The sequence below is a fragment of the Periophthalmus magnuspinnatus genome, chromosome 15 (assembly GCF_009829125.3).
Source record: "Periophthalmus magnuspinnatus isolate fPerMag1 chromosome 15, fPerMag1.2.pri, whole genome shotgun sequence".
Taxonomy (NCBI): domain Eukaryota; kingdom Metazoa; phylum Chordata; class Actinopteri; order Gobiiformes; family Gobiidae; genus Periophthalmus; species Periophthalmus magnuspinnatus.
Window position 1 is genome coordinate 6,288,776 of NC_047140.1, and position 25,396 is coordinate 6,314,171.

Here is a 25,396-nt window from a genome sequence, read left to right on the forward strand (position 1 = left end):
ACGCAGTGCCAAATCTAAATCATTAAAATGTTATAATCTAATAAATAGCATGGAGGAGCAGGGCTGTACCTCTAGGCTGCCTCGTTTGACCGGGTTAAGCACTAGCAGCTTCTTGAGAAGGTTTTCACAGTCTGTAGACATGTAGAAGGGGATGCGATATTTACCCCTCAGGACCCTCTCCCTCAGCTCCTGCACACAAAAACAATCAAACAGACAATGAAATATAGCAGCGAGGGTGCCCTTATCTGACCCCCTGCATTCCAGCTTTATATTGAAACTCATGAATCAGGGCAAGTGGGTCAATCCCAGTGACAAAAGCAGGAAATTCCTCACTTAATTTATTCATTTCAAGTGGCTCACTTTGAGGTCATCCCTGTGGGCAGCCAAGCACTGGAAAAGTGTGTTTTTGGGACAATATGGGTATACAAGTCAGCTTCTGACTAGAATTAGTTACAACTTATGTATAATAGTATAAAGCCACACTTTAATTAAAGGTGCACTATGTAACTTTTCTGCAGCAGAGTATGCCAACTACTTGTCTCCATAGAAATGATATTGCCTTGGCTGGAATGTTCCACAGTATGACATTAAACTTATCCAGCTCCAAGGAGAGAAGCAGGAAATGCCACAAGGCCAAGTCACGGGTAGGTTTTGAGGAGAGGTGACCCAAATCGCAGCAATGTCTTAGCAACAAAACATGTAATTCAATACATGCAAAACAACTTAATGCCATACTGTGGTACACTCCAGGCAAAGCAATATCATCCTTCCAGAAAACTTATTTAGAAACAGTATCCAATTGTGCTTCAAATATTTTCAAATTGAGGATTTTGATTTAAGCCACCCAAAGCAATAACAACATGCAATCAAGAGAGGTCGTAATTCTCTGGTGTCAACTCAAGTGTGAACTGATTAGCTGATTAGCCACTAATCCGATGGTTAATGTGGCTCCAAATTTGTTTTTTTTTCTTGCAACCAAGAAAAACAAGCAGTATTAGAAATGTGCAGTGAAAATGAGATCTCGGTATTGTTCTGTTTAATTGGATTTTTATTGTTTCTTACGACAGTTAGCACGTTTAAGCCAGTCACATGCTAGCTCACATTGCATTCCTTAGAAGGAGGGGCATTTATAGGCAGCTGGAGAGTGTAAATGTGCCTAGTGAACCAGTTGTATGTGTTGTGGGTTCAGTGTCTACTGACTACAGTTTTAAGCCCACACTTTTGTCAAGACATAATTTCACTTTAGATAACTTGTACCAACACAGACGATGTTTAACTTTGTGTCAGTCTGGCAGACCGGGTAACACTGTAGATACTGTATTAAAGGGGCCGTACCTGATTTCAAACCATGAGTCTCTACCCACTTAGTCCTTTCTGCCACTGTGATATTGTCCTATGACAGAGAATCAAGTATCTGGGATAGTGTCAGGCAGTTGGTTTCCTTGCTGCATTCAGATCATGGTGTCAAGAGCGACGGATTTACATGCAAAGTCTATGGGAATGCACGCTTAGGCTAGTTCAACGTTTCCAACTAGAGGTGTTTGGCACAATTTTGATGCCACGGTGTGAACTCATTATAGTTCTCCAATCTTTGCTTACTATTTATGGTTTGTAAATCTTGAAAATGCACCATGACAGAGAATCAAGTGTCTGGGATAGTGTCAGGAAGTTGTTTCCCATGATTCTTAGTAACAATGAGCTTGATTGTACAAAAATGGAAAACAAATAGATAGTATTTCCTATTTAGCAGCTTTTATCACATAATTTAAGATGTAAAGAGCATTTATCTTAACAAGCATACATTTAAATCTGGTACAAATCCTTTGGCCAAATAACTACAAACAAAAAGCAAACAAATGTACCACATTACCACAACACATTTCAGACATGACATTACATTACAAACCCCATATAAAGCCCCACCTTGAGATTCTGTCCGTCGAAGGGTAGTGAGCCGCTGACCAGCGTGTAGAGAATGACCCCCAGACTCCACACGTCCACCTCGGGCCCATCGTACTTCTTGCCCTGGAACAGCTCCGGAGCAGCATAGGGAGGAGAGCCACAGAACGTGTCCAGTTTACTGCCCACCGTGAACTCATTACTGAACCCGAAATCTGCTATCTTGATGTTCATGTCTGCGTCTAACAGTAGATTCTCTGCCTGTGGAGAAAAAGATTGGTATTAACACTAGGGATGGTTGATATAACGGTTCCACAATCCAAAAATCAGGTACCGTGCCTTCAAATTAAGTGCATTTCATAAACAAAACAGGCACGCAGTGGGTTAACATAGAAATACTGTTTAAAAGAGTGATATATATTGCAGAAAATCATGTGAAATATATCGATTTATCAATATCGTTAACAAATATTGCCATATTGTAATATTATTGTATCGTGAGCCATGTATAGTGAATCGTATCGTGAAGGACCCTGTGATTCTCAGCGCTGTCTGTGATGTTGGAGGGTTTCCCAGATATTGGTATCGACCTGAAGTTAAAAATGTAGCCGATATTTGGCACGATAGACTGTATAAATCGTGATTATTATAGTATCCAAAGAGCCAGAGTGGAGCGAGGCTGTTGAAGGTAACGCCTCTACCTGCCCACACCACTGGTTTAGCAGGGAGTGGGTGCTTAGCAACGCTGTCAATCAAACCTGTTGCTAACACTAGAGGGAGTGACCTCAGGAAAAGAAGGTGCCTGATTTGCTTGTTAATGTTCATATCTTGATTTACAGACACAATAGCGAAACCGAAATACCAGGATCATGTAGAGCGGGTCAATATGAACATTTTTAGACCAAAATGACGAGTCTGACAGCAGCAGTTACAGAGCGAGGAGCCACAGTTTTTCAATAGAAAGTGAACTGGAGTCGATGGAGCCGGAAGTGCGCTCATGCTCACCTCCTATTTGCGATGTTAGCTATGTCCATTTATATATTCAGTCTATGTTTGGCACCAATTTTTTTCTCAGCTATCCCAGTCTGTCTGTGCCCATGTGTCATCAGTACATACAACAAGTAAAAATTGAAATAACAGACCAATTTGGTTAGAAATATGGCTGTAAATTTACACAATCATGCAACAAATGATTTAAAATTCCATATAAACACATTTTGTTAATAATATGTGAACTTAACTAAAACTTAACATCAATGTGTGAACCTTGCTATGAATTTTACAATCTTAACATCAGTATCGGTAAACCAGCCTCAGCAGCAAGACAAATACCGGATATCGTTATCGGCTAAAAACAAACAAACAAAAACAGAATTGGGTCATCTCCAATTACTTTGTCAGTTCTCACAGTCCTATGATGTATTAGGCTGCGAAAAGGCCCTGCGGTTGAATGTAACGTGATCCGAGTACTAGTCCGGGGAAACGTGATACAGATTTATCAAAGCTGGGAGCAGTGGAGATCCTCACCTTCAGGTCGCGGTGAACTATCCTCCGCTGGTGGCAATACTGCACTGCGGACACGATCTGGATCACAGAGAGGCATATGTATGAGTTTGTTTGGGGAGGGAGAGGGGAAGGGGGGTCAAGGGCACAGAGGAGGAAAGGGCGAGCGCAGCAGTAGCATGTTAGGAATAGCATCATGGAATTGTTTTATCAGCTCTGACCTCTGTTTAAACTCTTTATTTTTAGTCGTAGGTATGAGACAAGTGGATACACGTTGAACTGTGGCTGGAAGCATCAAATCTGACATTACATAACCTTGGGTACTACTATATTAAAAGTGTAGAGTTGACACGATACTAAAATTTCAAACTTGATTTTGATACTAAGGCATTCACTTAATACTCAATACCAATTACAATACTTCAATGGAGATATACAAAATAATAGTACTTTCTTTATCTTAGCAGGAGGTCATATATTTGTTCTGCTAAAGCTCAAAATCATCCTAAACTGTTCAGGAAAGCTCAAATTTTGTCCTGTTAATGTGAATTTTTGCTGTATAACTAGTTGCACAAATGAGTATCTAGTTTCAATATTCGTTTAGTATCGATTTACGATACTTTTGACAAATGTTGGACGATGTAACATTTTAGGTGAGGGGCTGACAATATTAATAATTCATCGTTCATCATCGTCGTATCTGGACAAAACAAAACCACATGCCAAAGACAAAGGCTTTGTTACATCAAAAGAGCAAAAAAGCCAAACAATTTCTGATTTTCATAATATATACTGCTTGTCTCCATGGAGATAAGTTTAATGCCATATTGCGGAGCATATGGCTCATGACTACTTTTATTAGGCTACATCAAATTAGTCAGACTAGTAAAATTATATTATTTTTGATGTTTCAGTGCAGCCAAAATGAAGATATTATTTAAACTTTTAAACTTTTTAGATCTTAATGTTTGGAGCAACTTAAAAGCATGACATAAGTTTGATTCAGTAGCACGTTGCCATGTTGGGAATGATCACTGATTCCACCGTATTTAACAGTTAAGGTTTCAGTTTCCTGTTTATAGGCACCATTTTGGGAACTTTCTGACCTTTTGAAAGATGCTGTATTTGTTATTTCTAATTCCTATGTCAACGGTGCTAATATCCCATCCCTCTGAAACCTGCCTGGTCAATCTGTAATCTGATGTAACTCTTGCCCTACCCTTCTCTTTGTAACATGTCCTCTATTGTTGTCTATGACCTTTCATTCCTAAAGCCGGGCTGCTCTTTTCTGGGCTCATTTCTTCCTTGGTTCTTGGACAGACAGCGGGTGTTATTTATTTTTCTTTTACCTGGCAAGGAGACGTCTGCTGCAGCATATGGCACCAAAAGCCGTCATACACACAACACACGAGCTTCCATGACATATGCCACCCACCTGTGCAACTACGCATCTAACATGACTCATATGGGATGGGAGAACAGAATTTTCACCGCCCGGAATGTCAAATGATTTCGACTATTTTGACATAAATTTGGCTTGATTATCCAAAAATGTCTTGAGATGTCAGAATTGGTCGTATTTTAATTTTGATTTGATATTTATAGGTAAAGGAGCAGGTGGATACAAAGTAGGCAATGGGGCGGAAAGGTTAATGGAAATTTGAAAAGCTAAGGGCACTGGGAATTCCATGTTTTTCAACTTACACTGCACATTTATACAACACAATGGAGGCAAACGGAGAGTGTCTTGCCCAAAGACACAACATCAGTAAATATTGCTAGTGAAATGACGCAAACCCTACTATTATAAGAAAAAAATAGAATTATATAGTTTAGGCATGTTTTAATTACATCGATTGACAATGCAGTACTTGAATAAATGTATAAAAAAGTATCATAATCCTACCAGAAACATAGTATGCAGTCAAGGAAGTTAAGTGTCATCCTAAGGACACAACATCACTATGCATTCTTCTAAGTACTGATATAAAAAAAACAAAAAACTGATTTGATCGGTCAGTGCATGAGTGTATTACAACCACTAGGTGTCAGAGCAGCTTTTGGAAGTGTCTGAGTCCATATATCCTTTTCCTCCATCTCCTCTGCAGTCAGTGACACAGCCTTATATAGAACAGTATGGAAGAAGGACAAAGCCTACAGCCTTCTGTCTACAGCCTACAGTCTACAGCCCACAGTCTGCATCTTACAGTTTACAGTCTACAGTCTAGTGTCTACAGCCTACAGTGTATAAATTACAGTCTACATCCTACAGTCTACAGCCTACAATCTGCAGTTTATAGTCTACAGGATACATTATACAGCCTACATCTTATAGTCTACAGCCTATAGTTTACAGCCTGTAGTCTATAGCCTATAGTTTATAGTCTACAGCTTACATCTTATAGTGTACAGCCTACAGCTTATGGTCTACAGTCTACAGTATATCATCTAAGGCCTGCAGTATACAGCCTACCGCCTACAGTTTACAGCCTGCAGTTTATAGTCTACAGCCTATAGTCTACAGTCTACAGTTTATAGTCTACAGCCTACATCTTACAGTCTACAGCCTACAGTGTATCGTCTACGGCCTGCAGTCTACAGCCTGCAGTTTATAATCTACAGCCCACAGCCTACAGTCTAGAGTCTACATCTTATAGTCAGCAATCTACACTCTATAGCCTACAGGTTATAGTCTACAGCCCACAGTGCATACTCCACAGCCTACAGTCTACGGCCTACAGCCTACAGCCTAGCTAAAGTCTCCAGTCCACAGCCTACAGTCCACAGTCTACAGCCTAGTTAAATCCTACAGTCCAAAGCCTACAGTCTATAGCTCACAGCCTACAGTCTTCAACCCTGCTCTCCACTCACTTGTCTGAACTTGGCCCGGGCCTCCTTCTCCTTCATTCTGCCATGAGCCACCAGGTAGTCGAATACTTCACCTGCGCACAAGAATAGGTACAATGTTAAGTTAATAACAATTATAACAACACTTTTTCATTATCATAACCTGTTCTCCTTTAATACTATGTAGACAGGATATTTTGGTATTTCATTTTATGCTCTTCTATCCACACCTATACTGTGCTGTTTGTGTATGACTGCATGATGTTGCTGTGTTATAGACTTATATGTGAAGCACTTTGGTCAGTTAAACTTGTTTTAAATGCCGTTCTTGAATAGTATCTGATTTTCGATACTTTTGAGAACCCTAATGCCTAATACTGTATATGGGGAAAAAAAAAATTGTGTATCACATAAGAATACATCCTGTGTGTAACTTGACTTACCACCACTGGCGTACTCCATTACCAGATAAAGTGTCTTCTCCGTCTCTATCACTTCAAACAATTTCACTGAACAAAAAAAAGAAAAGAAAATCACATTAATCACATTTATTTGTACAGTTTAACTCTCTTTCTCTCAATCCACGATATCAAAGCCACTTCACAGCTACAGCTCTATTGGTATTTCAAGGACACATTGTTCATAGAATGCAGTGGCCATAATTGACATAGTTTTCATATTGAACTGGCTGACCTTGAGCTTTTTATTATAGGTTTATTGCAGCGTGAATAGTCACCTCTGTTCTTAGCATACCGTCCATGTGATTTAGCATGTGGTTTCCTCGATGTAGCCTTGAATCTTTTCACACTACCTGCAAAAGTGCTAGTTTCTTTTCATGACTAATGCTTTTGATAAGTCCAGGAGTAATGTTGCCAGTTAGAAAAAAGCAAGTCTAAATCGTATCTGTCATGGTTTTCATTGTCCTTGAGTTATTTTATCATCGTAAATCCTGTTTTATTTTGGAATTTCTGTAACCATGTGCGTGTTTTCAGTTTTACTTCCTGTCATATTGATCGTTGTCTCACCATTTGTTTCACCTGTGTCTCGTTCCTCTGTGTGTTCATTTATGCCCTGTGTTCTCCTCTGTTCTGTAAGTTTTCATTTGGGATTTTTGTGTTAGGTTTTACTTCTGGTCTTTTAAGGTTTTCATTAAAGAGCTTTTCAAGTGCAGTCCTGCATATTGGGTCCTTCCTCTGTTTAAAATGTGACAGTGTCTCAAATGCTGGATCATGCCTCGGCTTGTGGCTTTGAGTTGTACGGGTGAACGGAAGACTGCACCTTAATGTAAAATGGGAGAAAGCATGACTGTCCATAGAGATATAGTGTTAATGTAATAGTGTTGGCAGGGTTTTGCAGCACTAGAGCTGGGCTGCATTTACTCGAGTAACTGTTTGAATAAATTGCACTTTGTAGTATAAGACACCATACCTTTAATTGTACTTAAATAATATTTTGTTTGATATAACAGTATTCCTACTAGAGCTACATTTTTGGTTACTCCTCTCATTGTGAGTAAGTCTACATCTGACAAAAGCTTTATGTTGGTAAAATTAAATTATTTGAACATTTGTGTTTCTTAAACCTCACCTAAGGTTGTTTTCACATGTTAGTGTTAAAGTTCTGTGAAGCGACCCCAGTGTGCTCTAGATATAGATCTGTTTACTTCACTTTTGGGTCGGTCTTATTCACATACACTGTGTATTTACCCCAAACACACCATGGGAGACCAAACTTATTTCTATGACAACGCACTTCAAGCGGACAGAGCCCCATGAATTCATATGTGCTCGCCTCCTCTATACGCAGTGGTCTTTTTTCACCTGTGGCTAAATACACCGTGAGGCCTGTACGCGCTGGTGGCAGAGGAGAGAAAACTTTTTCAACACAAACGCAGGCTCACCTGCGCAGACAGAGGAAGAGACTGGCTGATGTTAAGTTGATCCAAATGGCCTCGTCAGATGAACGTGTCAAACTGCAGCTCTGCAGCACCCATTCATACAATTATACATGAGCCAAAGCTTTTTTGCCCAATTCCAAGGACTTTTACTGTCACCACATACTGCATAAGTCAGCCCGAGGTCAGTTGTGTTCACACAGCACTTGTCCTGCTCCAGAGTGCTCCAAGACCTCCTGTTTGAAGCTTTGGACCAGCTGTTTACTGAGGTCTAGAATGCGGCCAAAGTGCACCGCTCTTGGAGCAAAAGCTCTTTTATGTCGACCTAACTAGTGGCAGTGTGAAAATAACATTAAAATATTATTTGTTGTTATCTATTCTTTGTAAATACCATCCTGTGGATTATTCAGTATTTTGTCATCCAATCACATTAGCTTCTACACATATTAGATTTTACAAACATTTCTGTGCAGACATGAGTAGTACTCTTGAGTAACTTAATAAAATCATACTTCTCTGTGCATCTTTCACAAGAAACACTCACTCTAGCTTGATTACTCTGCCCACCTGTGAGCAACACGTTTTACAGGTCTGGCTGTGTGCTGGGTGGTGCTTGGTGTGATTATGGGTTAAGCTGTGTGTATTGTGTGGGTCTTTGTACAGTGAACTCACCTATATTTGGATGATTCAGTATCTTCATTATTCTGACTTCCCTGAAGAGCTGCAGAAACAAAAAGGTACAGTCAATTACTGAGCTGGTAAAATCCCATACAAGCAGTCAATTCTTTATAAAGGACAGTGGTTAGTTTTGCATTGGAAGGCTATTAGTCACCAACATATTAAAGGAGACCTACTGTGCTTGTGCCTGCTATATAGTTTTAATCCAGTGGATCATTATGCTAGAATTTGCACATTTTAAACCACAATATTCATCTACAACAAGTTAATAAAAGAAGCAAGTCCCAAGAAAAGAAAATTGGAGAATGTAAGAAGTACAGAGCAGTGAGTGAATGCCAGTGATAATGAAAACAGGGATTGATCGGTGATATGACATCTTGATACAACTTCGGATGAGTAAATGGTGAGGTAAGGTCTAGCCATGACATGTTAGCATAAATATGTTGTAATACTGAAAGGATAGTTGCAATCTAACTGAAATTGCAATTTGAATGCTAGTAATTAGAAATACACAAAGGATGCAGTTACTTAACTGTTAATCATAATATCTGAACTCTGTCGTTACAAATAAAATCGAGTCTTGTGATTCATCTAATAGGCCTATAATGCATAAATACAGAAACCATTAGCCATTCCCATCGCTTGTAAAAATTTATAAATGTAAACCAATCCACTTTTAGCATATTCAACATTATCCAAATCAGTCTACCAAAACAACAATGACCACAGTGTATCTGATATATGGGGCAGAGCTATTAACATGGCTGAGCAACATTTTCTATAGCAAATTTAGCATTCAACTGTTACAAGGTGTCAGAATATGAGAAGACAGGAGGACCATGAGGCCACTGTCTGTAAAAGTGTAAGGCAATCCTGTCTACAAGCAGCATGGCACCACGACTGGAGGACAGGTGAGGTGCCCAAGGACACAACAACAGTGTACATACAAAAGCAAGGATAAAACCTGAAAACACGGGCAAATCTGGGTGAACGTCTCAACCAACAGATTTTTGTATGACATAATATCATCATAACAGACAAGCCACATCACAAGAGACACCAGACAATTAAAACAATATCAGGACCGGTCCCGTAAAGGTGTGTTTGAGGCCATTTCAAGCCATGACATGCAGATCAGGATACAGGAACAACTAAAAGATAAAATGTTTAGCTTAATTAAAAACAACAAAAATACTTAAAACTTTTGTTGTTTCTCTACGCAAGACACTTCCATTGTATTGCCCACTATAGTCACAGTTTACAAACTATTACTGGCTACATAAGGAAGGGCATCCAGGCTTAAAATGGCTAAATCAATCACTATGTTTGCATGTGTGGGGTGTAAAGTAGTTTGTTCAGTTTGTTTATTTGAGATTGGGACACATTTTTGAGTCATTTTATCCTTACAAGTTCACTGTTTTGCCCAAGGACACAAAGGCGGAGTGGGAATAAACCCTGGGTGAGTGTACACAAACTAGTAGCCAATATATGATGCACAATGTCATGAAACAGATAGAATTGTTTAATAAAGTTATTTTAGTAAAGTAAATTCCTCTACTAATGATTTCAAACGCCTAGCCTGAGTGCTGGTGCCGCTTCGAGGTGCTGTTGAATCATTTACACTGCGTTTCCCACTCGCTAAGGCTAAACTAACGTCCTGTCCTGTGTTAGGTTACAATGCTACTGGGATTTAGCCTCTGTGCTACTGCTACTGCTACCTGATACTCACACAGATTTGTCTAGTGCTGACTTTGCCACATGAAAAAATGGCCATAGTGAGGTTTTCAGTTTCTTGTACAAATTGAAATAAATAGGTCTATACAGTACGTGCGATGAAGCTGGACGAGGCTCTGGCCATATATGTGATGTGTTTTTTTAATTGCTGCAAATAAAATAGAAAAAATAAAGCGGCAGTGCATGTTCCCTTTTAAAGTATTTAATGATAGCGCAAAAGTTGTGTCATGTTGTAGCAGCATTCTCAAACGTATCAAAAATTACATACTAAATGTTACGAAAACTAGTCACGAAACTAAAGACACTCATTTGAGCAAGTATTGATAATAAAAAAGTCACATTCACAGGACAAAATTGAACCTTTCCTGAATAGTTTTAGAATGATTCTGAGCTGTATTAGGACAAGTATAAGACACATAGACTAGTATACACCCATGTACCACTATGAACCTACCTGGACCACTGAGTTTGTAATGTAACTGGACTACGCTTTCAGTATACAGGGGTTACGTTCTAAAAATAACCCACAATAGGCGAAATCCGTGAAGTAGTCAGCTTTTTTTTTTTTTTTTTTTACAACTATTCTATATGTTTTGCAGCTGTAAAACCCCTCACCACACACTTTATACACTTTTCTCACACAGGCATTAACAGCAGCACTCTCAGTATACAGGAGAAACTACTCTTTGGGATTAGGATTGAGATTTGCCTCCTTATGTGGAAATTCATGCTGGACAAACAATGGAGATGAAGACATAAAATAAACAACAGACAGTCCAATCACTTCACATTGACAAAACTATAAACACACAGCATCAAGCCAGCGGTGGCAGTTACTGTGTAAACTTGTTTCTCCGTGTATCTGCGCAAAATTTGGGCCAGTACAGATATATTGTATAAGCAGCTCTTTAAGTCTAAATAAGTCCCCTGGCCTGCGTTCTGTCTGCATATGATTAGAATGCATTTTATTGTCCGATAATCAGGAAGTGCCCATTAGCATGCCAGTTTACTGTCACAGCTAAACTTTGCACTGGTTTCTGAGTTGTAAAAAGTGCTTATAAACTCATCGCAGTAAATAATTAGGATGTTCGTAATTCACAAATATTTTTAAGACAGTCAAAATCAGGTACAGCGCCTCTAAAGCAACAATGTGTAACTTTTTGGCGGTGGCGCATAACCTGCATTATTCCATGAAAATATACTGTTAATTAAAACCAAACTTCAACAAACATTCTCCCTGGAGATAAATAAGTAAATAAATAAGACACACTGTGAAATATTTGAGCTAAAGGAACACATTTTAGTTGGTTGATAAAATAATAATACAATAAATACACAATAATAATAATAATACATACAATAAAAACATCCAAAATAAAAACAAAACAAAACTATTTCTAATCTCTTTCTGGCTAAAAAGTTACACGGTGAGGCTTTAAAGCATTTTTTATTCATCAGCCCTTTTTGTGAGTTAATGCTTTGAATACTGAATGCTTCTCAACTTGAAATAATAGCTCATTTCTATCTGTCAGCAATGCATCCTGGGACTTTTTAGTAAATTGCCAAAATAGCTTGCTATATGTTTACAGTTCACAGCCTTGTTTTCCCCCAGATATTTCTTTGTACTTGCAGTAGAACCTAGGTATACACGTCTATCTGGCCTCAGTGCAGCGTCAGGACGATAGCTGCAGTGGCCTGAAAAAAGCTCCATGAGTCACTCCGAGCAAACTGCGTAAATGAGTCGATTCTTGGGGTCAGAAAGTACAACATTTCATCATAGGAGCCCGTGTACTGTAGGACAGAATATGAGATTTAGCCGTTGTATACTTCGCCACAACAGGACGTGATCCCGGCAGCGGTACGAGATGACAATGTTATGAGACGCAGACCAAAACAAACAGCGGTGCTAATGACGGAGGCGGAGGAGGTGAGGAGTGATTACAGGTGCACGGCGGGAGGGCATCACAGGCAAATTTGGAGACAGCTTACATTATAACAGGAAAAATACAACAACACTGAGCCCAAATGATGATATATTTAAATGCTCCATCTGACCTTAAAATACCCAAAAATATCATAATGTATATTAATGGCAAATTCAATCGTATTAGTGAGGTGTATCGTTAGTCACTTTTAATATGCAAATGAGCAAGATGCTGTTTTTCAAGAGGGTGCTGTGTCATGTCACTGGATGTATATTGCTTTGCCTGGATTGTTCCACATTATTGCATTAAATTTATCTTGATATGGGTGGGATTTAATATGTTTTCTTCTTCCCACTCCTTTTCAAGCTTAAATTAAAAAAAGTGAAATGTGCATTAAGTATACTTGATACATGTGTTCGAAATAACTAAATAAATGAAAACGGGTGACATTGCCAGGCCAAGTCACAGGTCAGATCTGTGGAGAGGCGTTCACAGTAAGAATGCATGTTTTACAAGGTATATCAGAACAATAAGAAACGCTGTAGTTGAATGAATACAAGAGACACGAGATTAATGCCCTAAGCAAAGCAATGCCATCTTTATGAAGACGAGTAGGTGGTCGACTCCTAACGGAAATGTTACATGGTGTATCTTTAACAAAAAATACTAATAAATCAATGAATAAAGTTATTTCTGTCACTGAGTTGAAGCAGGTAGATTTAAAGGTCCTGTACCTGATTTTTCTGCCATGAATTTGAGCAAACTGTGTCTTTCCCCAGTAAACATCTTGCATAAGTAGCCCTTGAGGTCAAAATAAGTCAGATGTGTGACGTCTGCATCTAATTACAAAGCACTTTAGAGGAAGTGCGTATTAGCATGCTAGTTGTCTACTTCACTCTTGCCTCTGAAAGCTGTGAAAAGAGCTTATAAAGTCAACATGGGGGAAAGATGTTCTGAATGTATAAGGTAAGTGAGGAACCGCTGCAAACCTTTAAAATGAAAGTTATATTTTCCATGTTTTTACAACATCTCCTTTAACTGAATTCTAAAGTGTACAAACCTGTTTTAACCTCACCTGAGTGCATTGTTGTGTCGCTTCTTGAGTTGCTTATGTAGCCCAGTTAAAGAAAATGACTTGTCGCAGTGAGGAGCAGTGGTGGAAGAAGTACTCAATTTTGTTACTTAAGTAAAAGTACAGACACTGGAGCAAAATCAGGTGGAAAATGTACTTAAGTAAAAGTATTAAAGCATCCATGTATTTATTTTGAGCTCTAATAAAGCTTCAGGTTTAGTGGTTTTGATAAAGATTTGTGCTGAATTTTCTTCAACAGAAACAGCTGAATCAATAGTTTTCTTCCTAGTTGTTTTTATCTGTATATTTTTGCTTGCTCAAACTACGAACGTGTTAAAAATAAACCCTCAGCCTTTTCAGCAGGTCTCAGACAATAATAAAAAGTATTTTACTTTGCTTGTTCAGAAATGTAGTGGAGTAGAAACTACAGGTAACTTTTCTCAAATGTAGTGAAGTAAAAGTAAACAGCATCCACCTTAAAATGTACTACTGATACTACTTTTAATTTGTTACGTTCCGCCACTGATTGGGAGGGCATCCGGCTTTACTCCTGAACTAGAAAATCTAACTTTAGCTCTCCAAATGTGTTACGCTTACCCAGTCATCTCTTATATCATATGCCAACAAGGGTCAAAGCACTTTTAGGTGTTTTTTTTCTTTCTTTCTTTTTTTATTGAACCATTTGGACATCACAGTAAGAACACCCATTGTCCCAGTTGTTTGTGTAACTTTGTGAACGACATTGTTGTCCTTACATAAGTGCAGGAGCTGGGTTTGGGACAGGTTTCTAGGTCATTGTCTCCACCAGTGAGAACAAGCCCACAGACCTTTCAGCTGTTCAGTCTCTGCATTCCCGTCCGCCCGTACACGCTTACCCTTTTCTGTTAGGATAGTTTTTATAGTGGGAATTACACACTAAGCTGTGGAAATGTCATTCAGTAATCCCATAAGTATTAAAATATGTAATGAAGGGATGCACAGTCTAATCATTTCTTTGAAGCCTTATTAAAAATATGTTAATCATTAGAGTACTGACTGGCTGCTATATACAAAATGACTCGTTAATTATTACTGTGCTTTGCAAGTGTGAGTGTGGGTTTTTGTGGGTTCTATGATCGTATCAATTCAATTCATCTTTATTTCAGACTCGTGATCCATTATCGAAACTAGATACTCATTTGAGCAAGTATCGATACTAAGAAAGTCACATTCATGGACAGAAATGAACCTTTCCTGGATAGATTAAGAATGATTTTGAGATGTATCAGAACAAGTACAAGACACATAGACTAGTATACACACATGGACCACTGTGGAACCTACTGGACTCGACTGAGGGATTACACAGATATGAGGCCACATGGGAAAGTACTTTTATTTAATGTTGAAAATCACATTCTATTGTCTGAAGAAAGAATGTTTTTATTATCATCGTGGTATCAGAATTGGTATCGAGCATCGAGTCTATTCCTTAGTTCTGTTTTACACGCTTTCCTTGTTTTGTCACTTTAGTCTTTTCAATATGATCTTCACTATTACCAGACAATTTGCTCTACCCAAAACATTCAACATAACCTCTAGTTTTGCACTGCTACCCATAAATGTATAAGTTCAAGTTCTGCAGATGGTCTTGACAGGTTTAACCATGGGTTGATTGGAGTGATGACGTCTTGAATATGGGAGTATAAAGTATAAACTCAAAATACAATTTCAAGTGGTTAAATAGTGAGGAGAAATAACTGTAACATGGTTAAAAGCTCTAAAATGTTGACCTTGCATAACATATTCACTTTAAAGGCACAAACTTAAAGGCACATGCTACTGTCGCCGATAGAGCACAGTTGCGGACTTTCCATTACCGTAACTCTGCAACCAATTGTGTCATCATGTAAATTCTAACGGCATCTCAAAGCTTAGGCACGGGGCTCTTTAAATATTTGACTGTGATTACGGTAATGTGCTTACGTTGTCCCTCAAAGATGACAAATGAGAGCGCAGGTGCCGCAGGGATTTCCCAGTCACTTATTCAATGCGTCAAAGAAAAAATACAGATGGATATGTAAAATAGAGGTAGTTGTGTGGAAAAAATGCAGTACATTCTGATGAAATTCTAATGTGCTCAGTCCTTAAAGGGTTAATTAACTCAAGTTGGAGAATGGGTCAAATGCAAAGGACCTTGTGTGGGCCTAACCTTAAAATGATCACTTTTCAATATATTTATCACATTTTTAATTTATTGTCATATCAAATGTCTTAAACGGCGCTATATAAAGCCAATAGTTCAAAATATCTGTTCATATATTGTCCAGTTTCTGCTCATACAAAACCAGGCACTATTCAATTATCCAGACTAAAGCGTAGAATCCACGTTTTATCTTTTAACTCTCGTTGCCTCTGCCATCCTCCCCCTCTCTCCCTCTCTTCCTCTCTCCCCTCTCACCCTTCTGCATCTGCGTCACTGCCCTAAAGCCCCTCACATGGGAGACACGCGTGCAGCCACTTGGAAACAAAAATGAGAACAAATCTGAAGGGGGCGGAGCCAAAACAACAAACACGCAGACAGTCGAAACGGGCTCAATAGTGCAGCGGCCGCGGTGGAGGCTAACGGGGATAATGATTTTGGCTAGCCTGATCCGCTCCAGTAATAATTGCCCGCTCATGCCGGATACAAATCAGGTAAAACAAAATGACCAGCTAACAATGTACAACAAACAACGCTGACAGGGAATGTGTCAACACATTATTAGCAGAGCGGTGGATTCATGTTTTGAGCTATTTTAAATACTTCTGGGCACCTAAGTTTGCAATCTCTCAGTAGAACCTTTTCACGGAGCTACCTGGTTAGTTTCAGTTCTCTGAAAAAGTGCGGAGCCGCTCTTCCTGCACCATTCATTCTCTATGGGGATTTAGCAGTCGTACTAAAATAAATCAATATTTAAATATCAGACAGTGGACAGATGGCATGTTAAGACCTTTACGATGATGTAAGCGCTTAACTGGAGGAAAATTGTGTGTTTATAAAAGTAGGTATTGCTAATTCTAATCAAGATCTCAAAATAGAACACAAAACAACTTCATGAAAATACATCTAATGACCATTTTTTGGAGCAAAATTGACTGTAGCGCTATTTTAATGTTACTAATTAGCTTCAAGACACAAATACCCACTTTTCTAAACACAGAGGCTTCCTCCGGTGAGGTATTTACATCGTACTAAAGGTCTTGACCTGCTGTCTGTGATCACCAATCATAACGTGCTGTCCACTGCCTGGTATTTAATTATTGATTTTTAGAGCGACTCTGCTTCCAATACACAATGAATGGGGCAGTTTTTAAGAGGACCTGAAATAGCCAGACTGCTCTGTGAAAAGGGTCTATTTGCGTTCACTTTGACTGGGCGTCAGACAACCTTCGCTGGTAAAAGTGAGGACTGAAGGTTTATACAGTGATTCATTAGCAGCAGGGTTACTATCACCATGGTGATAACACATAGAGGCTTTGAAGAGTCTGAATGAGCAGTGAAGATAGAAATAATAATGGATTTGCTTTATAAAGTCGCTGTACAATTATGTGCATTGCTCGATCTTAGTAAACTACTATAGCCACATCTGCCCTTAAGTAGAATGAAATGAGAAGTCCCCACTTACAATAAATGTTATATCAGATGCCCTTCCTGACTGACTTGTGACGCCAATAACAGTGAACATGGCAGGGTGGTTAGCATTAAATCAATAGTATAAATCCTCTCAAACTCTCCCTTCTGCACACGTTCTCCTGTGTCTGTACGGGTTTTTCCCCTCAGCCTAAAACATGCACAATGGGCTAATCCTCCAGGTAAACTCGACCAGGATCCTGGCTCAAGATGTGAAGAAGACTACCCAGAGACGCCGCGGTCTCCCACTGCCCCTGAAGATGAGTCAAAATGCAAAATAAATGACACAATATCAATAAGTATACCAACCATTCGGAGACATTTAAAAAGAACATTTTAGTAGGGTTTTAAAATATCAAATCGCAATAATTCTGACAAATGTTGCGACTGGATTTGCAATTTATGTTTTAATAGTAGAAATGTGTGTAAAATTCACATCTGTATTCTGTGCTTCCTAATGAGTCACCATGATGAGTTTATAAGCGCATTTCACAACTTTCCGGTGAGACCAGTGAGTTTTGCTCTGATGGTCAGGCTAACAACAACTAGCATGCTAATGTGCACTTCCTGATTATCTGCCAATAAAATTCTTTAAAAAATTAGATGCAGACAACATGCAGCTTACATATTTTGACCTTAAGAGCTGCTTAAGCGATATACCTGTACTGGGGCAAGACATAATTTGCTCTAATACATAGGAAAATATGGGTACAGAGCTTTTAACATTAGAGAGAAAACTGAAAGATGAACCGCTAAACTAGTACCACAATTATAGAGATCTAAACTACAGGGTTAGCAGCATTTACACATTACTGAGAGGATATGTTGTTGTTTGCACTGGAAATTAGTTGCCTGGGATCCACAATACACACTTTACAAAGGAAAAAATATCACAGGACGCTGAAAAACATTGTGGATTTCTGCAGAATCAGTGAGCCAAGCATTAAACTGTTGATCTGAGCTGAGAGAAATTTGATTTTATTTATCTTTCAAATGCTAGGTGTCTTATGAGCTCCTTTGTTTCGCATGTGTTACTGAAATAACCAAACGCAACAGAGGGCATGGGGATCAAACTGATATACGATAGCATTTATAAAACACAGAGATGTCATTATGGATTTACTGTCTGCGATTTGGCCATTTCGACCAGTCAAATTGCGATTTCGATTGCAGCTATAATTTTAACTTTTCTCCAAAGAACCCAAACATCCCTGTCACATGACCCTCTTGGTTTTTGATGGAGGGGAATGCCTAACACACTACTCCTATTGTGCACACGGAGACGCATCCATCGCACTGTGTCTGATTGTCAGGAGCCTGTGCCAGTGACCTACTTCCAGTCACCCAGGGGCACCCAGAGTAATTACCACAGAAGGGTCCCCCCCCCCCACCACCCAATACAGCACCCAGGCATACAGGAGAGACAGAGGAGAGGGTGCAACCGCGCTTACCAGAACTCTATTTCAAGAACACAGCTGCATGGCCAACACGGAGCTTATTATTGATGGGATGAGTTGGAGTCGGCGTGCCTTCCTCTGCTAATAAGAGTGTGTGTGAGTGCGTGTGTGGACAAACAGTGCATTAAAGGCATGTGTGAGTAAGTGCTGTTTGGATAAGAGGAGCAGAGGCACACAGATGGGCACGGGGTGTGGGGTGTGACGGGCGATACAAGCTGTCCGCTGTACCAACTAAAGAAAATAACACATAAAGTGCAGCAGGAGGGAAAGATAACTGGGTGTCATGTAGGGATGGGACAATAAATAATCATTTTTGGTGAGAAAAAAAGGGGGGACATTTTAGAGAATTGTGAGAAACGCCAGAAAAGATTATCTATATTATATCTCCAGAGTGTGCAGAAAAAAGCTACTTATCCATAATGTTCTCCGCTAGATCCATAGACTGTATATATAAACATACATAGCTAACCTGCGAGACGCCGCGTTCCATATAGGACATGAACATGGGCGCATCTCCGGCTCCATCGAATCTGGCTCCATCGAATCAGACTCATCATTTGGGTCTTAAAATGTTCATATTAACCCGCTCTACATGATCCTGGTGCTTTTATTTCGCTATTTTCTCTGTAAATCAAGATATGAACATTAATAATGCCTTTCCTGAGGTTGCTCCATCTAGTGTTAGCAACAGGTTTGACTGACCATGCTGCTAACGTTGCTATAACTGCTCTAGCCTCGTTGAGCTTCATTTGACTGGAGCCGAACGCAGTGGGTGACGTCACACTCACTTAGTCCACTTCTTTATACAGTCTGTAGCTAGATTGTACTTGTTTTCATTGATTAAAAAGTACAATTATATAAAAGTGGTTTACATATGGAACTTATTCATAATATTAAAATTATAATTATTCATATCCATAATATTTTTAAACTGTCAGCAGCTTTAATAATTATCGTGATATAATCGTTAATCGCAATTTTTTTGGCCATGATAATAAAGACACCAGATTTCAATATCGTCCCAGGCCTAGTGTCATGTTGAACCTGTGCAAACCATAGGATAAATTGTATAACATAAAAAATACATTTATTTTCATGGCTATTTTAACTATTTAATAACCAGTCAAAATGTATTAAAGAAGTGAATGCACGGTACAACTAATAGATGTGTGCGTCTGTACACAAAGAGGCAAACCCAGGAGGAAAATGATAGAAAAAGGCTTTTCCTGCAAATCCAGAATGATATATCTCTGTATCTTTTATACAGAGGGATAGTGGTCAGGTCCCTACTCCCCTGTCATGTCTCAACCCAGAACCAAACATGATCATGCATACTTCTATACACATACTTTTATACAGATTCTTCTATACACATACTTCCATACTCATACTTCTACAGATATACTCCTATCTTCAAACTTCTGTACTTATACTTCTATACACACACTTTTATACAGATTCTTCTATACTCAAACTTCTACACACATACTTCTATACACATACTTCTATACACACACATCTACACACATACTTTTATACACATACTTCTATACACAAACTTCTATACTCATACATCTATACACACACTTTTAAACACATACTCCTATACAAAAGCACTGAAGGTGCTAAAGAGCGTGTAAAGACATGCAGCTATGGCCACATTTGATTCGTTTCATGACTCATTTGCCGTCTGTCTCATCTCATTGGCTCATCTAAAGGCCCCTGGACCCCGGGGCCCCTGGACGCCGGGCCCCTGGGCTGGGCAGTGCGTCATAGGCTAATGCAGAGTGGCGGGAGCAAGACACACATAAACAAGAGGCATTTAGAGGGCCCGCCCCCTCAGCCTCTACAGCTGATAAATGATGACAGGGCTGTGATGTTTGTCTGAGGGACAAACCAGTCAGAGGGTGAGAGACATTTGAAACATTAAATTATACACAGTCTAAGTCAGGCAAAGTGACAAATGAAACTACGACATACTCATAAGAATCATAACTGCATCACAAAACCAGTAATTCCAGTATTTGTCCATGATAAACTATTTGTATTGTGGCCCTCCAAACAGCGGAATATCATCATTTTCATATACAGGCCTATTATACAGCATTACATTATATTTTACTTCTATACACATATTTCCATACATACACTTCTATACACATATTTCTATGCACATACTTCTGTACACATACTTAAGGCAAAATAAAATATAATCAAATACTGTAATAAATCAACACAAGATTTTCTTTGTCATATTGGCCCCCCAGTGAAAAGGTGCATGTTGATATAAAAATGATTTGTCTGCCATGATTCTGTTATTGTTATTATTAACATATTAACATTTTAAAATTACTAAAAATTGTCATTTGTCAAAATCATAAGTCAGGCCCTTACTTAAAGATGCAGTTTACTTTACTCTCTTAACCCTCTATTTTTGTACATAACTTCTTCAGTTTTGATGCAAATGCACGGATTTTTGACGGTGAAATATCTTTTAGTGTTTTAATATTTTCCCATGTTCCTATTTTCTTATTCATTCAAAAAATACTCCCTTTGTGGGAGCTTGTGCACAAAAAATATTCATTGACTCCCATTATAATCACTATTTTTTCAACCTGCCATTGTACAAAGTGTAAAGCACTTATATATACAAATGTAGTGTAAGTGTACACTTTGTACATTTCTATATATTTTTTGAACCCTCTGACTTCAAATTAGTTCCCTGGCATAATTTATGAATGATCAAGTCATTTTTATGCATGTCATTTTGCCCTGCGGAGACACTGGCACTAGTCCCTCCCCTCAGGGCTCCATGACGTCAGGTGAGTGTTTGTGAACCTACGGGACTTTTACACCATGTATTTGTAAGAACAGCAGAGATACAGAGTCAGATACATAAGTGCCAAACCTGCTCATTCATACACTTGACTCTATGGAATATGTCACACTATTTCATCATGTCATAAAACCTTACAGTTCTGTTTGGGTATGTGAGTCCAGCCAAGTGCAGCCAAAGTCATGTATTATCAGAAGTAGTTACAGTTTAGGCTCTACAGGCAGTCGTACCTCCTTATCAATGTCCTATCTCCTTTTCTCTCAGAGGTGGAGCAGGGTTGGGCCTTGTTTGTTCTGGATGGGAGACCACAAGAATGCAGGTGCCGCAGTGGCTCTGGGACACACTGTCATTGTGTCCTTAGGCAAGACACTTCACACACATTTACTAGTATTAATATGGTGTGTAACAGATTGGCGGTGGTCAGAGGGACGATGGCACAGTTTTCAGATCCTCACTTCCTTCAGTCTGCCCCAGGGCAGCTGTGGCTACAGAAATATCTTACCGCCACAGAGCATTGAAAGAATATTGCAGTGTTAAGTGCCTTTGAGTGTCCAAAAAGAGCTCTATAAAAGCTTTATAAAACTAATTATTATTGAAATTATTAAAATACTCAGAGAATCAGACTTTTAAATTATTATAAAAAGACACATGTCAGTGTAAAAATATATGCACAAAGTCCCCCATAGTTTCATATATGATGTTTGCAAACAAAAATAATAGTTGCTGCTAGTGTTTCACATACACCAGGTTGTAACAAAAAACAAATAAAAAGGTTTGAATCAATTGAACTGAATTATTTTTGTGATATTTGAGCTTTGAAAAACAGTGACTTTTTGACCAAACGTTGAAGAGTTAAAGGGTTCATTAAAGGGTTTTAAATATGATTCATAATCATGAGATCTTGATTGAACTTTTTGAATGATTTTTTACAGCCAAATGAATTTCAGGTTTAGCAGAATGTGTTTAACTCCCACAGTGGGAGTTTTGTGAAGGTGTGATTTAGGGTTAAAAAGGTGAAAAACAGAACAGTTTGCAGTTGTCTAAACTTATTCCTCACTTACTTTGTGCATTCTGAGCAAATAACTGCTTTTTAAAACTCTCAAACACCAGTGCAGAAGTTAGCAGTGACAGTAAGGCTAGCAACAACTAGCATACTAACGTGCACTCACTGATTATCAGACAATAAAACACTTCATAATTAGATGCAGACAAGCAAATAAATGGAAGTTGTGCTTAAACCATTCCTGGTTATGTAATTAATCCTCTCTCTGACATAAAACCTAAAATGGCATTGCTGTTTCTTTGGCCAATGATGCTCCTCTGATAAATTATAGTCGTTTTACCACCAATTTATTTTAGTTCTTTTTCCCGTCAGTCCCTCCGCTCTTCCAAACCTTTACAGTCCAGTATTATTTGCATTGTTTGGCTGGTGCACTAAAAACTCTTGGTTACAGATTAGAGTGGCGGGAAGCGAGGAGCGCAGTTTCTCAGTAAGAGGGGATTAAAGGGGAGGCCTATTTTGGGGCTAAAATGCAGAAAAAAAAACATGCCGACGGTGACATCCTCTGACCACAGCTGTACTTCCTGTGCTGAGAAAAGGCGATGCTTTGGGAGCACGGATTACCTCATTTCCTGTTACAAAAAATGAAAAATACAAAGAGTTTTATCAGGTGAGTAATACAGGAGACGAGCAAGAGGCAATCAAACTGTGCCAGGGAAATTAGATTGGAAGATTAGTTATTAATAAAACAGTGGGGGAATTTTAATCAAACTATGATCAAACTGTTTAGGCAAGAAAAAGGCCAAAGCACATCCACTTCGAGGCTAGAGTAAACTTAACCTATTCATTTTAATTCATCATTCATAAATTGTGATCAATCAAATCACCATCTCAATTTGAATTGGCGCAGTTATCAAACACTGCAGTTTTTTATATATGAAGTGTCCTCTGCAAAAAAACACCTGGGATTCTTGTACAGTGCGTCGGCTCTTACCAGTCTTCTCTGAAATGTTAAAGGCTCCTGAATTTGTTTTTAAAATATAAATCACAAATCGAATCACAACTGCAATATGTGAAAATCCAAAATCTACCTATAATATGACACGTTCTTTTCTGTTTAAAGCAGCTCAAATACAGACAGATGGAAGCCACGTTTCCCGCCCTCTCCTCTTATTGGTCAGCTCAATCCAGCCCTGTGTGAGTGACAGGTGAATCTGACAAATTGCAGTGAAGTGTACATTTAGAAGAAGCAGATTATAAAATATTAAAGCTAAAGTGTTTAAGAATTATAATCAAAATTAAAATGATGACAAACATCCAAAGACTGTATAAAGAAGTGGACTAAGTGAGTGTGACGTCACCCACAGCATTCAGCTCCAGTCAAATGAAGCTCATCGAAGCTAGAGTTTCATATTAGGAACTCCGACCACGAGTATCATAGCAACCAAAGAGTCAATCCGGAGTGAGGCGGTTGAAGGTAACGCCCCCACCCGCCTGCATCGCTGGTTTAGCAGGATGCGAGACTGTCAATCAAACTTAATGCTAATGCTAGCGGGAGTGACCTTGGGGAAAGAAGGCACTTGATTTGTCTCTTACTAATGTTCATATCTTGAGTTACGGACACAAGAGTGAAACAAAAATACCAGGATCACGTATATGAACATTTTAGGACCAAAATGACGAGTCTGACAGCAGCAGTTACAGAGAGAGGGGCCTTTCAATGTAAAGTGAACTGGAGCCAGAATCGATGGAGCCGAAAGCGAGCCCATGATCACTTCCTATTTGGAACACGACAGCTAGCAGGTTAACTATGTCCATTTATATATACAGTCTATGCAAAGACACTAAGATTGTAATGTTTTTCCCTGTAACTCTTCTGCATCTTAAATCCTTGTGTAATAATTTGGGCACCTTGCTATAGTCAGAGATTTGAAGGAGATGGTCCGATTCCTCCGTAGCATACTGTAACCAGAATAAACTGTGAAAACCTCATCCAGGCGTTATTAACACATTTGCACTGACCAATCACATGTTCCCAGTCCAACTCACACTTAAAATGCCTCTCGTCTACTGTCAGCACGGAGGCTCTGGAGGTTTAAAATTAAACTTGGGTGACAGAACAACATCAAAAAAATCATGTTCACTTTGAGTCCCCATGTAAAGCACTTCGTAATCTACATCGTAAAAAGTAATAAAACCGAGTACTTCTTCCAGCGCTGATTAGTCGTTACTGTGTTATTACATTGACGATGCTAACGAGTTGATCATATAAGCCAATGGAATGTAGAATGGACACAGGTTTCCACGCTATATAGCTGGTGCAGTGTTTAACATGACGTTTCAGGGTTTTTGTTAATGGTACTGACCCTGTAGAGTAATGAAAAGAGATGCAAGCAAAATAGGACAATAAACAACAACAAAGAAAGTCAGGCATGAGTAGTGCAGATCAGGGATGTCCCAATACAGTTTTTTGGCTCACGGTCCGAGTTTTTTTTTTATATTTGCAATTCCTGATACCAGTCTCATCCCGATATCGATAAATTTCAGTGTTAATGTTTTTATTTACACAATTTAGACTGTGTTATATGGTGAATTTAGCCCCAGTTGAATCAAATTATTGCTAAACATAAAAAGGCCTACTTAAAAATGCCTAACAATGTGTTAATATGGTAAAATGACACAGTCCAGCAGCTTCAGAGCATAGTAACAGAGACATTAGGTGATGTTTCAGCCTCTGTTTCTAAAGGCAGCGTGTTTTCACCATATGATTAAATGTTTGAGGCCTGTAAAAAGAGAAGACCCCTGCCCAGAGCACATATTAATTTGGTAAAAAACATACGTGAACAAACTTCAGAGACCAGAGTTTGTCTTGACGGTAAAGTTAGCAACAACTAGCATG

The 25,396-nt window shown here is 38.9% G+C and overlaps 1 protein-coding gene across 3 annotated transcripts in view; it reads right to left on the bottom strand.

The window, feature by feature from the left end:
* The window catches only part of mark1 (MAP/microtubule affinity-regulating kinase 1), a 73,353-nt gene that overhangs the window by 23,309 nt on the left and 24,648 nt on the right, over positions 1–25,396 (bottom strand). For all 3 annotated transcript variants that reach the window (XM_055227355.1, XM_055227354.1, XM_033979799.2), the window contains exons 4-9: positions 8,816–8,864; positions 6,693–6,758; positions 6,274–6,344; positions 3,427–3,483; positions 1,924–2,160; positions 70–189 (exon numbers count right to left, since the gene is read on the bottom strand). In XM_055227355.1, coding sequence (XP_055083330.1) covers positions 70–189; positions 1,924–2,160; positions 3,427–3,483; positions 6,274–6,344; positions 6,693–6,758; positions 8,816–8,864 — 600 coding nt within the window. The remainder of the gene's footprint in view (positions 1–69; positions 190–1,923; positions 2,161–3,426; positions 3,484–6,273; positions 6,345–6,692; positions 6,759–8,815; positions 8,865–25,396) is intronic.